Source organism: Jaculus jaculus, chromosome 8 (genome assembly GCF_020740685.1).
Source record: "Jaculus jaculus isolate mJacJac1 chromosome 8, mJacJac1.mat.Y.cur, whole genome shotgun sequence".
In the NCBI taxonomy this organism is placed as follows: domain Eukaryota; kingdom Metazoa; phylum Chordata; class Mammalia; order Rodentia; family Dipodidae; genus Jaculus; species Jaculus jaculus.
In genome coordinates, this window is record NC_059109.1 from 40,470,649 (window position 1) to 40,486,764 (window position 16,116).

Below are 16,116 nucleotides of genomic sequence, written 5' to 3' on the forward strand. Positions count from 1 at the left end.
TAAATCCCTGCACTCAGGAGGATGAGGGAGGTGAATTACCATAAATTGAAGGCCAACTTGGGCTACAGAATGAGACCTGAATCAGCTTTGCCTACAGCGAGACCTTGCCTCAAATAAACAACAACAAAAACAAATGTATTATGCCCTGTAAATAGCACCAAGTTACCTTTTTTGTTTTTTCACTGTGATTCAAAGATTGTTAACATGTAGCCATCTCCATGGAGGTCTTGAGATTTTATTCCATTTACAATGAGTTATCACTGAGAATCCTTAACTCAAGGTGATCAAGAATATAGAAATCAAAACTTCAAACTTAAAGAATTATGAAACTGGTCTAAAGACTTTAAATAAATGTCTAAAGCCAGGCAAACATTATGAAACAAAATGATCCGAATTATGTATGCAAAATACTTAATAACTACATAAGTTCATGCCTTTATGTTCATTGAAGAGCAAAGCTTTAACTATACTATGGCCCATTTTAAAAGACATTTTTAGTCAGTGAATTAATGAATCTAACATATACCAAATATGAGTTAGGTACCATAGATAAATCACAATTACTCATATAATCTTTTCATAGCCCATTCTTTGCCCATAAATTTATACATGGGATTTATATTTTCCCAGCAAATAGAGGCTTAAAGTTACAGAGTTTTAAATCTCCATCTTGCTTTATTGTGGGTTCTGATCTCTAAGCTTTGTCTATACCCCAGCTTTAACCTATTTCCCTGAGCTGTATGTGCTGGTCATGCCAGGCCCACCACTTGGAAAGAACCTGCTGTTAGCCAGGCGTGGTGGTGCATGCCTTTAATCCCAGCACTCGGGAGCGGGAGGCAGAGGTAGGAGGATTGCCGTGAGTTCAAGGCCACCCTGAGACTCCATAGTGAATTCCAGGTCAGCCTGGGCTAGAGTGAGACCCTACCTCGAAAAACCAAAAAAAACAAAAGAACCTGCTGTCAGCTGAGCTGCACCTTGGCCTGTACTTCAGGGTTTGCTGCTGGCCTCTGCTGCCCTGGCTGCCAGATGCCTCCCAGCTCTCTTCTCTGCTGGTCTCATTCCTCTCCTCCTCTCTGAATGACATCTCAAACTTTGCTCATAGTTTTCTTTTCTACTTACCACAGCATTACTTTTTATCTTCCATATATTATACTACAAAACCTGTATTGTTTATATAGTCTCACCAGTTTCATATTTTATCTTGTGGCCCCTACTAAACTTTACGTTCTAAGAGACATAGATTTAATTTTATTAACTTTCATAGTCATTATGTCAGTGGATAGAGTCCTGTTTTTAACAGGTATTTGAACCTCAACATACCACTGACTACTGGACTTGGTTGAACAACTGGCTAAGAAAATTTTCTGAAGGATAACTTTAGGTCATATTGACTTTGGGTGTCTTCATATAATGCAGAGTTTAAATAAATAAAATAAAAGCAGTACATTTGCTACTTCTCAATTGAATTTAAATATTAACAATTGGCTTCATCAAGTACAAAAATAAGATTCTTCTGTCATTGCTTATCTAAATATTAGACCCTAAGAAATATAACTAAGAAAAGATTAACCAATTTAAAAGCTAACAACAAACACTTTAACAAGAACATAACTAGATGGTGATTTTTTTTTTTGGGGGGGGGGGCATTACTTACTCAAAACACAGTCCAGAGATGATGCAGGGTTTATAAATGAAAGGATATAAATACTGCTGGTGGATCATTTCAAGCAACACAAAGCAAGTTGCAACAGCCAAAATATATCTCTCACAAATGACTCCATAATAAAGCAAAATTCACCAGGCATGGTGGCACTTGCCTTTAATCCCAGAACTCAGAGGCAGAGGTAGGAGGATCACCGTGAGTTCGAGGCCACCCTGAGACTATAGTGTAAGTTCCAGGTCAGCCTGAGCTAGAGACCCTACCTCAAAAAAAAAAAAAAAAAAGAGGGCTGGAGAGATGGCTTAGCGGTTAAGCACTTGCCTGTGAAGCCTCAGGACCCCAGTTCGAGGCTCGGTTCCCCAGGTCCCACATTAGCCAGATGCACAAGGGGGCGCACGCGTCTGGAGTTCGTTTGCAGAGGCTGGAAGCCCTGGCGCGCCCATTCTCTCTCTCTCCCTCTATCTGTCTTTCTCTCTGTGTCTGTCGCTCTCAAATAAATAAATAAATAATTTTTTAAAAAAGATAGCAAAATTCACATAAAGTTAACATGGAAAAATAGTAGGTAGAACTGATGTTTTGGAAAAGGTTATATCTTTAACAATTTTTTAAAGTATATGCCCTACAATATAGAAATATAATTTTTCAAAGGAAAATATTTGAGTGAAAAATGAAGGTTCAAAGATACAAAGTACTAAAATATATTTGAAAACATGTCTAGATTCTCTAGTAACAAAAGATGTACAATAAGGAATGACATCATTTTTAAACTCTCAGATGGGCAGAATTAAAAAGAATGCTGACACTAAAAGCAGAGACACAGTGCTCTGGAACACTGTTAGTGAAAGAATAAATGTTTCCTAGAAAACAATGTGGCAACATACAGCCAGTATTTTACAATCTATTCTTAGCAATTCTACTTAAGAATAGATCCTTCCTCTTCCTTTTTCTCTATATTTCTCTGTCTCCCTCTCCCTCTCTCTCTCTCTCGCTCTCTGCCTCTGCCTCTCTCTTGGTCTCAAATAAATAAATAATTTTAAAAAAAAAGGGGGGGAGACTGGAGAGAAGGCTCAACAGTTAAGGCACTTGCCTGCAAAGCCAAAGGACCCAGGTTCAATTCCCCAAGACCCACATAAGACAGATGCACAAGGTGGCACATGCATCTGGAGTTCCTTTACAGTGGCTAGGAGGCCCGGCATGCCCATTCTCTCTCTCTTTTTCTCTTTCTTTCTCTCCTTCTGTCTCACTCTCAAATAAACAAGACATTGTAATTAAAAAAAAAAAAAGAATAGATCCTATCAGGCATGGTAGCACAAACCTATGAATCTAACATTTGGGAGGCTGAGGCAAAAGAACTGCCAATCCCAGGGCAGCCTGAGCTACACAGTAAGACCCTGTCAAAAAAATAAATAAATAAAAATAAAGGGAGCAGGGCATAGTAGCAGATACCTTTAATCCTAGCACTTGGAAAGCAGAGATAGGAGAATCACTATGAGTTCAAGGACAGCCTGGGACTACAGAGTGTTAGGTCAGCCTGAGCTACAGTGAGACCCTACCACAAGGAAGGAAAAAAAAAAAACAAGGGCTGAGGAATAAAGTTCAGTAATAGACATGGGTTTGATCCCTAGCACCACAAAATAGTACTAGTAGTAATAATAAAAATACCAATAAATTAATGAAACAAATGCTATCCAGTATATTGTGGCTTACAATAACACAAATATTGAACACAATGAGAAATAAACCAAGAAGAGGTTCATTCAACAGTCATACTCAATAATCATTTAATAATTAATAACCTAGTATTAAAAATAAGGTATTTATATATTTTATTAACATAAGAATTTTACCATAATGTGCTATAAAGTGAAAACCTGGACATAAGATATATGCAAAATATGATCCAGGTTCTGTAAAGAGATACAAAGAAGCCAGGCATGGTGGCACACGCCTTTAGTCCCAACACTGGGAGGCAGAAGTAAAAGGTTGCTTTAAGTTTGAGGCCAGCCTGAGATTGCATAGTGAATTCCAGGTTAGCCTGGACTAGAGTGAGACCCTCCCTTGAAAAACCAAAATAAATAAATAAATGAACAAATAAATAAACAAAGAAGATAAAAGAGGAGAGGGGAGGAAATGAAAGAGAGATAGAGGAGAGGAGTAAGTCTGTGTGTGCCTGTGTATCTGTTTGTATCTTTGGGTCTTTGGATGGGCTAGGTGTGTGCATGTGGGGGACACATAAGCAAGAAAAATGGCAACCAAGATAACAATCATAGTCAACTATGGTTGTTGCAAAAATTTTTCTTTGCTTGATATTTTTCTGGATTGCCCAGGTTCTCTAAAAAGTCATTTTCACCCTGAGGATAATATTAAAACTGGAGAGAAATAAGAACAAATTCTCTGTTCTTATGTTCAGAAGCATTTATCTATTATTTCTATGTAGGCACAAGAAAATTCTTTGAATTCATAAAGTCTGTTTAGAAAGACAAAGAAGGAAGGGAGGAGAAGAAAAAGGGGCAGGGGAAAAGAAAGAGGAAAAAAGGAAAGGGAGAAGGAATAAAGGTGCTAAAATCACCTTCCCTAAAGCAGTCAGGGATTTATTGATGTTAGCACCTTCCTTCAGGCACATGCCCCAGGCCCCTGAGGAGTCAGCCTGCTCACTCCCAGCAAGGTCCACCAAATTGATCTTACTAGCTTCTCTGAATCCAGCCCACTGAGCTGGTCATGGAAGCGCTAGTGAAGACAACAGTGAAGACAGCATGGGAGCAGCTGCTGGTCTCAGTCACATTGGTGGCAGCTGTAGTCCTAGCCTTATTCCCACAATCCATGAGATCAGCAATGTCTGCAAAGGAAGTCACGGCCAATTTAGACAGGTCCTGCACAGAGGGGCCCAGGATGGGCTGCTCTCGGACCCGCAGAGAGCCCCGACTCTTGGGAGTGCTGGCTCACAACAGAGCTCCCTATAGCTCACCTCCACAGAATAGGAAAGCTCAGTGTTCTGGTTCTCATTAACACGAGATAAGAGGTCCTCGCAGAGCTGAGGCACAATGCCTTGTTGCCCTGGCTCCTGCCGCCCCATCATGGTATAGGACTTGCCAGCTCCTGTCGGCCCATAGGCAAAGATGCACATGTTGTAGCCTTCAAAGGCATGGAGCAGCATCTCCTCCTAATGTCTCCTTACACCTGCTGCTGAGATCAAACTGTGGGTCTGCCGCTGAAGTATGGGACCAATAAGAGTAGTAGAAGGTGAAGCTTTTGAGGGCATCCTTGCTCTGTTTGGGATTAATGATGGAGGTGGTGCTGCCCTGCATGCTGACCCCGCACTTGGCATCCTGGCTGGTCTCACGGGCATTGAAGGGCCGAACCCTCAGTGCCACTTTCACTGAGGCACTAGCCATAGCTTCAGAAACTCCCCACCTCCTCAGCTGGTGTCCTGGCCCCAGACCAGGGAGGCTGTAATAGTTCTGGCTGCCACCAGAAAACCCCATCCTACACTTGGGGCCAGGCCAGGCCAGCAATAGCTGTGGAGGAAACCCTCCGCGGGGCAGCTCAGCTGAGTGCAGGGAGACAAACTTTCCAGGAAGCGTGAAAATGGACCAGGGTTGATCTGGGCTGGCTTGGGGCTGCCCCCGCCCCTCGCCAGGTCCCCAGGCAGTGGACTCACGCCCCAGGACCTGCAGCAGTAGCAGTGCCAGCAGCCAGTGCCCGCCCGGGCAGCGTGAGCTGGGGCAAGAGCCTTAAAAAATATTTTATTGGGCTGGAGAGACGGCTTAGTGGTTAAGGTGCTTGCCTGTGAACAAAGGACCCATGCTCAACTCTCCAGATCCCACATTAGCCAGATGCACAAAGGTAAGGCAGACACAAGGTCACACATGCCCACTAGGTGACACAAGTGTCTGGAGTTCCATTGTGGTGGCTGAGACCTGACACACCAATTCTCTCTCTCTCTCTCTCTCTCTCTCTAAATTTTTTTAAATATTTTATTTACTTGCAAGCAGAGAAAGAGAGAGAGTGGGCATACCAGGTCTTCCAGCCACTGCAAACAAACTCCAGACACAGGTGACACTTTGTGTACCTGACTTTACTTGGGTACTAGGAAATCAAATCTGAGTCATTAGGCTTTGCAGGCAAGCCCTTTAATCACTGAGCCATCTCTCCAGACCTAAAAAAAACTTTTTTAATATTAGTTTTTAATAGTTATTTCATATTAATTATAACAGATTATTCTCTTTTATCCCCTTGCCCCAGCTCCCATTACCCTGGAGACCCTCCTCAGTGGGTTTATGGTATCCACTGAAGGGTCATTAAGGTCATTAAGTCAATCCCTATAGGGTAGCTGGGGACCATGCCTCAGGATATTCCCACCCACTCTGTGGCACTTGCAATCTTTCCACCCCCTCTTCTGCAACGTTCCCTGAGTCATAGCAGGCCTGTTGGCAGTCTAATTCACTGTTGGGTTCTGTGCAGCCTTAAGATTTCTGCCTTGATAGATTTAGATCGATCACCATGTCTGTCACCATCAACTTGGGGCTGGCTGTCAGGCTAGCAGTATGAGCAGAGCTCATGCCATCACTTCCCCTGAAATTTCTCCTGGGCCATGGCAGATATGGTAGAGGTGACACATCTCATAGTGGGCAGTCAGCTAACTTCTTGTCTTATTGATGGATCTTGGTTGTCCTCTGTTTTCTCTGCCGCCTGTAAAATAAAGAAGATTCTCCAAACAAGAGTGGGAACAGCTTGAGTTAAAGGGGATATGGAAACTGGAGTGATTCTTTTCAAATATTTATTTATTTATTTATTTATGAGAGAGAGAGAAAAAAATGGGTATTTCAGGGTATCTAGACACGTCAAATAAACTCCAGAACACCAAACATAAGCACCACTTTGTATATCTGGCTTTACATAGGTACTGGGGAATTGAACCCAGGTCATTAGGCTTTGCAGGCAAGCACCTTAACTGCTGAGCCATCTCTTCAGTCCCAATTTTTGTTAGTGTACAAGCCCACTTTTCTTTTTTAGAAAGCAATGGGGGCTTCTCTCTAGTGTCTATGAGTTTCCTAACCATAGGATTCTGACTTGGTTTCCAGTACCAGAGATGAGTTCTCTCCCACTGAGCAGGTCTCATGTCCAATCAGAGACCATTTGGTTACCCACAGAGGTGTGCCACTATTGCACAAGTGTGTACTTCTTGACCAGCTTGTTGATTTCACAGTCTGTAGTGTCTCCTGCTTATTCATGCTGTTGGTGGCCATTTTCCAGTACTATAGGGCTAGCCAGGTGGGAGCTACTGAACAGGTTTAAAAATGAATTTTCTGGGGCTGGAGAGATGCCTTAACAGTTAAGGTGCTTGCCTAAGAAGCCTAAGGACCTAGATTCAATTCCCCAGTACCCACATAAGCCAGATGCACAAGATGGCACACAAGTCTGAAGTTTGTTTGCAGTGGCTGGAGGCCCTGGTGCACAAATTCTCATTCTCTTCATCTGATGCTCTTCTATCTATCTGTCTCTGCTTACAAATAAATAAATATAAAAAACATAAGCCGGGCATAGTGGTGCACGCCTTTAATCCCATCACTAAGGAGGCAGAGATAGGAGGATTGCCATGAATTCAAGGCCACCCTGAGACTACGTAGTGAATTCCAGGTCAGCCTGAGCTAGAGTGAGAGCCTACCTCAAAAAAAAAAAAGAAAAGAAAAGAAAAGAAAACATAGATTTTTCAGGTAGAATTTTAGGGACCAGTTTTCCTTCATGTATCATGTGTCTTCTCCCAAAACAGTAGTAACAAAGTTGCAGTGTTTAGTGGTCAATAGTATCATGTCATGCAGACAAGAAACTGGGGACAGGAATTTAATAGACAAAGTTAAACTCTGAATTCCCCACCCCTATAACAAAGATTGAGGCCTCCACATAAACCCCTATCACATATATGACCCAAAGAGGAAACTAAAGACCGCAGCAGAGCCTAGCCTTGTCAAGACAGATGTCTACGAAGAGTATGAGTCCAGGAGACACAAGCCTAACACAAAGACTAGTGACAACAGCTCTGTCCTGGTACTGAGATCCAGGAGAGAACGTGTGCATAACCAGATTCTTGGGCTAGAGAGATGACTCAGTAGTTAAAGGGTCTTGTTTGCAAAGCATGATGGCCCAAGTTCAATTCCCCAGTACCCACATAATGCCAGATACACAAAATGGCACATATATCTGGCATTCATTTGCAGCAGGAAGAAAGCCCTAGTGTACCCATTCTCTCCCTCTCTCTCTCTATCTCTCTTTCTCTCTCTCTCTCTCTCTGTGTGTGTGTGTGTATGTGTGTGTGTGTTTCTCTCTGTCTCTCAATAAATAAATATTTTTAAATCCATACACTCAATATCAACACAAATAGAAAGGGCTGCACTCAGTAACCTTCATAGTGTGTGGTCTGATGGTCTGGACCAGACTTGTCACTATTTGTTACTGGTCTGGTATAAGGAGTTGTGTCAGAACTAAATCAACTCTGCCAACAAACATGTCTATCTTGATGAAACAGAGTACCTGGATTTACACTCTGGAAAAGTTCCTTATCCACTAGTAACAAATAGTAAATAATGGCCTTCGTTGAGTATCATAGTCTAAACAATCCTTTCTTTGGCCAGAAACAGCTTTGGATGGTAACCAGAACAGTAGTCACCACTCACCACTAATCCACAGGATATATGATTCAAGACCCCAATGGATGCTGAAACTTCAGTTAGGATCCTATCTATACATCATATCTGATATCTTATAAATCAGGTACAGTTTGAGATTAACTGTTGGGCCTTGAGAGGCCCAGGCATGAGGCCTAGTGGAACTTCCTGAGCCTAGCTAAAGTTTGGGGATCTGCCTCTGGCCAGCTAGGAAACATTATATAGGCAACCACTTGTAACAATAAAGAGAGTTCCTGCTTCGACAAGACTCCCAACTCAGTGTGGTTTTTCTCCAGTTATTAGGAGAGATTCTGAGTCGTCCGACGTTCACCCTTCTTCCTCAACCCCTTGGGAGGAACCATCGGGCCTGGTCCCTCCTTAGCACTACCTACCTGTCGGAGAGGAGCCCGCCATCTGGCACCTAACATGGGGCTCTGGGAACCTGGCAGACTAGTGCCCCATGTGAGGCATTCTCGTTGAGGAGGTCACTCTGTGTGCGTGTGCGGGTGAATGTACCCTCATAAGTTATGAGGCAGTCTTCATAATTAATGCGCTAAACTTTGCTTCTATAACCTGTACTTGCTTGTCAACATCTCTTCATTCTCCTTCTCTTTCCTTCCATTTTTGGTTCCCCGGCAAGCTGCATCTGCGGCTTTTGTATTTCTAAATGGGTCATATGTCCCTAGTGGACACACTGTGTGGCTTTTGACCTTTAGGCTTGTGCCTCCCTCTCTCTCTCTCCCTCCCCCTCTCCCTCTCTCTCTCTCTCCCTCTCTCTCTCTCTCCCTCTCCCTCTCTCTCTCTCTCTCTCTCCCTCTCTCTCTCTCTCTCTCTCTCTCTCTCTCTCTCTCTCTCTCTCTCTCTCTCCTTGGGCCTGTGAAGGCAGGCCAGCTTTTTCTGCCATTATGGAACTTCCCCTGGATCTGTAACCTTCAATAAATATCCCTTCCTCCATAACTGTACCTGATCTGGAAGTTGATCTCTGCTAACCTGAAGCTGTCTGATACAAAACTTGGTACCAAGAAATGGACTGAGATGAACCTGACCATGTGGATGTTGATCTTTTGGAATCTTTATTTTGGAGGAATAGGCATGGACTTGGTGCTTGCAACTGAAGGTGTCTTCTGGAGTGGTAAGCCAAATTTTATGGACTATTCTAATGAGAATTTAAAAATGCTAAATGCAAACAGCATTGAACTTCAAGGCTTGGCTTATGAGCTTTCTAAGGGAAAGGAAAGACTACAGAGGACTTTGTTGGAACTGGGCTACTGGCATAAGGGCTGGCTGCACCCTGCTGCCCAGGCCCAGAGAGTTTAATCAAGGTTAAATTTATAATGGACTGATGTGCACATGTAGGAAAGAATTTTCAGGTTAAACCTAAACATCATGACTAAAGTTAGAGATTTTTCAACTGTTTACAGACTCTTAAGGATACTCCAAAAGTTTTATATAGGGACATAGTCTTAATCTAAATTCATCCTACATTAGACACAGGTGATGCCTATACTAGATGGGTCACAAAGTCATAAGCACAGATGTTATTGGAGGTTTAACCAGGTTAAACATAGATAAGAGTCTATCACCTTGTGTTTTGCAAATGGGTAAACTTGCTGTGTAAAAACAAACAACTTCAGAATAGGATAAGAAATGTCAGGATGCTTATCTCTCTGCTCTGTAATTTCATTTTGCTCTTGCTTTCCAACATATGCTACTTAAGTTCATGGAAAGCTGAACTCTAAAAAAATGGATAAAACCCCCTTTATCTCAGACCACATACAAGTTTAAGCCATGTGTCCCCCAGACTCTGACTAGAGACAAAATGGCCAATTGTCTCTGACAAAGAAAAAGGAGTAGAGCATATAACTGTGGCTCTCTTTAGTTCTTCTCTTTTGAACACCTAAAGTCACATCTGTTAGATAAAATGTCTCACTAGACAAAATGTTAAATAGGTAAACTGAGTCAAGGTATTTGACCAGGTTACAAACTCCTTACATAAGATATGCATCAGACTTACATAATGTGTATATCAGAGAAAGGGCCCCTTCATTAAAACATTTAATTGGATTAAATCTAATGTTCACCTGATGCCAAGGTTTTAATCAATGGAGAAACTGAGTCTTATGATAAGACCTCACTCATTAACAGGTTACTGATGCTAATTTGTTGTGATTTAAGGGTTATAAAACTGGCTTTAAGACTCTCTCAGTAAAGTAAATTAGGTTCCTCTTTTCATCAAGGTTTTAACTATTGTTAAGATAAAAGCTCACATAGAAGTGGTTATTTTCCAAAGGAGAAGTACTCATACCTAAAGACATTGTCACTTTAAAAATAGCTTCTGCCTTATTTATGCTAATTCAATTAAATGTTCATAACTAGGTTTAATCACTTAGGTTTAAGTGATTGAATTTCAGTAATAATAACTTTCATCTTCTGGGATATGTTAGGATAGCTTACTTAAGTTTTATCAAATTTAAGTCATGGGTAAAACATAAAATTGTTTTATGTTAATAAAAGTTTCTGTGGTACATAAAATCAATAACTATAAAGCTTAAGCCAAAATCATGGGTTATCAAATAATGTTTTTTGCTTTCAAAAAGATTTATCAAGGATTATATTAAAATTTAGCTAGCTGTTTTGGTTCTAAAAAAATTATTAAACTCTATGGTTCTGTTTCCAATGTTCTCTGGGTAATTTGTACCAACACAGGTATCTAAACTAATCAGAGATGTTTTCAAACACAGGTGCTAAAAATTTCTAGGTTAAATGAGTTAATCTATGAATCAATTGGTACTGTTTTCAAGACTGGTGGCAGGTTCTGCCTGTGTTTATAAATGTTAAATATTTTAAATGTGAGATATTTATAAATATTAGATATTTAAAATATAAGATATGTCTACTTTCTATACCTCATTTATAAGGCTTATATAACTACCACAGTACAACTAAAATTTTAAAGATAGGATAATCAGACTCTCAAGTCTCAATTACAAAAACAAAAGGGGAATCCTTACCCCTACATGACCAACTAAAAAAAGGCATTATTTAAATATTTTAAATTTTTCTAATGAAGATAAACAACCTTAAAAAATTGCCCAGCCACCTCCCCCATCCCTGCCCAGCTTTTCCCAATGTTTCCTCTGGAGCTTGCATTTGGACCCCACCTTCCCCTATAATTCCAGTATAGATGTGGGATACATTCATTCTTCCTTCTATACTTTTAACACAACTGAGCCCAGTGCTCAACGCTGCCCGCCTTCTGGAATGGTTTATGTTTGTGGAGGAGGGATGGCCTAGTACTTTCTGCCCACCAATTGGATGGGCCTTTGTGCCCCAGCCACCTTAATCCCAGATGTAGATATCATTCCTGGAAATAAGGCCCTCCCTATACCCTCTTTTGATTATATCAGAGGGAGACCTATCTCCAACAGCTAGATTCCCTGGCTGAGGTAGTCCTACAAAACAGGAGGGGATTAGACCTACTAACAGCTAAAAAGGGAGGCATATGCTTGTTTTTATAGGAAAAATGCTGCTTTTATGCCAGTAAATCGGGAATCGTCCAGGACAAGATTAAGAGGCTCCAGGAAGACTTGGAGAGGAGGCGGCGGGACCTCCAGGACAGCCCACCATGGACGGGCTTACATGGCTTCTTACCCTACCTCCTTCCTCTACTTAGGTCCCTCCTTCCCCTCCTCCTTATTCTCACTGTCGGGCCTTCTGTAATTAACAAAATTACACAATTCATTCACCAGCGGCTAGAGGCAATAAAACTCCATCAGGTTGAGATACATTACCACAGGCTGGCAACTCAGGAATTAAGTTCCTCAGATGACCCATTGCCACCTCCTCTGTCCTCCATGTGACCAATGACAGGTAAGATCTCAGACTGACTGAGACAACCTAAGACAGGCCATGGAGTGGGTTCTCAGCAAGCTAAACACATGGTACCCAGTGATGGGTAAGATCCCCAGAGGGAGACAACCTAAAACAGGGGCCATGGTGACTAATGCTCTTACAAAAACAAAACGGGGAGATGTTGGGCCTTGAGAGGTCTGAGTATGAGGCCTAGTGGAACTTCCTGAGCCTAGCTAAAGTTTGGTGATCTGCCTCTGGCCAGCTAGGACTCAGCAAGACACCTAACGGCTTCTTGCCTGCTACTTCCGCACAGGAGTTGGAATTACCATTTCAATAGTCGCAGTTTACTATTGGCCCTTACCTCTCCCCCCATCCTAGAATACCCGCCTTCGTTCCCAACATTATATAGGCAACTGCCTGTAACAATAAGGTGAGTTCCTGCTTCAACAAGACTCCCGACTCAGTGTAGTTTTTCTCCGGTGACTAGGAGAGGTTCTGAGTCTTCCAACATTCACCCTTCTTCCTCAACCCCTTGGGGGGAAACCAGCAGGCCTGGTCCCTCCTCAGCACTACCTACCCGCCGGGGAGGAGCCCAGCAATTAACAATAACTAAAAATAGAAAAATGGAATGATATTCTTTAATAAAAATTTTATGAATGTGCTCATTCTCTCTTTTTAAATTTTCACTTACTTATTTATTCATTTATTTATTTGAAACAGAGAGAGAAAATGAGAGAGAGAGAGACTAACTTTGGGTACACCAGGGCCCCTTGCCACTGCAAACAAACTCCAGAAACACATGTCACATGTGCCTCAGACTTTATATTACTGGAGAACTGAACCTGGATTGTCAGGCTTTGCAACAAAGCACCTAGGTCACATTCTCTCTCTCTCTTAAAAACACTTCATTTACAGCCAGACATGGTGGCGCACACCTTTAATCCCAGCATTGGGAGGCAGAGGTAGGAGGATCGCCGTGAGTTTGAGACCACCCTGAGACTACATAGTGGATTCCAGGTCAGCCTGGGCTAGAGCAAGACCCTACCTTGAAAAAAAAAAAAGCTTCATTACATCACTCTCAGCTTCTTGTGGTGATGTGATTGGCACAAAGCTTATGTAATGAGATGAAGAGAAATGAGTGACTTGGCAGCTACCACATGCTGAGGCCACAATTTTGAGATGTAGCAGCAAAACTAACATGAACTCCTTTCCTCACAATTTTGAGGGCAGAAGATTCAGCTGATACTATAAAATAAAGTTTCCATCATAGTTTTCATTGAGATGACTTTCAGGGTATGACAGATTATCATTTAGAAACAACATGGCTCTAACACTCTCCAACAATATCATCTTCATAATCATCATATGTATGAATACTAGAGGCAAATCTCCTGAGTAACTTTAAAATGTTCAATAGCACACCAGAATACAAAGTATATATATTTGTAAGTCTTTTTGGTCCAAAATGAATGTGAAACTGAAACCTACTAACACATTTTATAAGTAAATTAAATAAAACATATTTAGAGAGTTGGAGGTTATGGCTAAGCAGTAGATTGCTTGCCCTGCAGGCATAAGACCCTTGTGTTTGATCCTTAGCACTATAAAATAGATAGACGGACAGACAGACAGATAGATGTTGACAATAGATAGATAGGTGATAGATAGATAGATAGATAGATAGATAGATAGATAGATAGATAGAATCACTAATAAAGTAAAAATGGTACTTGAAAGAAATTAATGAAATTATTTTGTTGATGCTTTTTTCTTTTTTTCCAAAGTACTCTAGCTAATTTTGTTTTCAATTCATCCAATTTGTTTTATTCAAGAGTGACATGTAGCCAATAAATTTGAAAAGGCTGTTGGCTCTGTTACTCATTCTTAAATAATTTATAAATATTGGTATTGAATTAGGACTGTGCTGCATATTATTTTTTAACCATTAATTGATAAGGAGTTTGTCAAGACTTCTGTATCAAATGATGTAGAAATACACAGGTACTTCTGGAAAATTCCTTTCCACTTACATGTTTTAAAATGTACCTATGATTATAAGAGCAAAATTTTTAAAGCTTACTAAACTGTCAGTATAAAAATCCCCCCCTCTTCTCCAGTATGCATTTTTTTGCCCTTTGTTGAAGATTGGGTAGCCGTAGTTGCCTGAATTGACAGATGGGTCTTCTGTTCTATTCCATTGCTCTACATGTCTGTTTTTGTGCCAGTACCATGCTGTTTTAGTTACTATGGTTTTGTAGTATGTCTTCAAATCAGGTATGGTGATTCCACTGGAAGTATTTTTGTTGTTGTTGTTGAGGATATTTTTGTCTGAGGCCTTTTTTTTTTTTTTTTTTTTTTTTTGGTGCAAATAAATTTTTTTCTAACTCTGTGAAGAACATGTCTGGGATTTTATTGGAATTAAATTGAATCTGTTTACTACTTTGGGTAAGATGGCCATTTTCACAATGTTAATTTTTTCAATCCATGAGCATGGAGGTCTTTCCATCTTCTCATGTCTTCTTCAGTTTCTTTCTCCAGTGTTTTTATGTTTTTGTTTGTGTAGCCTTTCACTTCCTCAGTCAGTGAGATTCCAAGACACTTGATTTCATGTGTGCATGAGACTACTGAAAATTGGATAGTGTCACTTATCTCTTTGGAAGGATACTATTTTTTTGTGCATTGACTTTATACCCTGCCACTTTGATGAAAGAATTTATCACCTTAAGTGTCTTTCAGTGAATTCTTTTGGGTCATTTATGTGTCTAGACTTATTTCTCTCACCCAGCACAAGTCAACTCTAAATGGATTAATGATCCCAATATAAAATCTGAAACTTTGGCTATGGGGTGGCTTAGCAGTTAAGGTGCTTGTCTGCAAAGCCAAAGGACCCAGGGTTGATTCCCCAGGACCCATGTAAGCCAGATGCACAAAGTGGTGCTTGTGTCTGGAGTTCCTTTCAGTGGCTATAGGCCCTAGCACACCCATTCTTTCTCTCTCTCTTTCTCTCTCTCTCTCTTTCTCTCCCTCCCTCTTTCTCTCTCTCAGATAAATGAATAAAATGTTCATGAGGCTGTGGGGAAGAAGAACCCACATCCACTGCTGGTGGGAGTGCACACTTGCACAACCATTATGGAAATCAGTATGGAGAGTCCTGACAAAGATAAAAATAGATCTACCTACGCTACTCCTGGGCATATCTCCTGAAGACTGGAGGTAGAGGGGGTAAGGAGGATGGTGAATGAAATTACATACAACTGAAGACAACATGAGTCAGTTCCTTAGAAATCTTCCTTCTGGATAACACTTTACCAATAAAGGAGGTGGGAGGTTGGTCCAGACAGAAGTATCACATACAAAGTAGAAAAAAATTAATCCCTAAAGCCACAGGCTCAGGCTGGGTAACCCCAGGACCAGAACTGAGTTATCTCCACAGGGAGCTGTTTGCCAGGGAGGACCATGAGGTCCCTAAAACAAAGCAGGTCTTTTCCATAACATTTGATTAGCTACCAGAACTAAAAGGTAAGACCCTACTGCTGACAACACAGGCTGCAGTCATGGATCATCAAAGAGCCTTGTTGGAACTGAGAGGAAAACCAGCTCCCTCCTGGTTATCCCTCCTCGTGTTAGAAAATGCTATGGGAGTTGCTGGGGGGCAATGGTTACCAACGGTAAGGGTGGTAGTATTCACCTCATAGGAAAATTATAAATATTAGATAATTTAGTGCTTGTAAAATGCTCACAGCAGCATCTACCACAGTTAGTATTCAGTATTTCTCTTCTCTGTTTATGTTATTAACTGGATAGTAGAACTCTTGATAACTATTCTATTTCTTTAAATATATCCAAACTTCATATGATACTAGAATAACAGATTCCTTAAAGTACCCATGTTGGGGGTAAAAACAAAAAGTTAGGTAACAGTGAGTTGCACACATTTGAGGC

General features: G+C 41.1%; 2 protein-coding genes across 3 annotated transcripts in view; both read right to left on the reverse strand.

Moving 5' to 3' along the window:
- Positions 1-4,784, reverse strand: part of LOC105944175 (cytosolic iron-sulfur assembly component 2A) — an 83,242-nt gene extending 78,458 nt beyond the window's left edge. Inside the window, exon 1 of the mRNA XM_012949248.2 lies at positions 4,626-4,784. Within this exon, the coding sequence (XP_012804702.2) occupies positions 4,626-4,784 (159 nt within the window). The remainder of the gene's footprint in view (positions 1-4,625) is intronic.
- Positions 1-16,116, reverse strand: part of Fsip1 (fibrous sheath interacting protein 1) — a 213,365-nt gene that overhangs the window by 135,281 nt on the left and 61,968 nt on the right. The gene's annotated exons all lie outside the window — the stretch shown is intronic.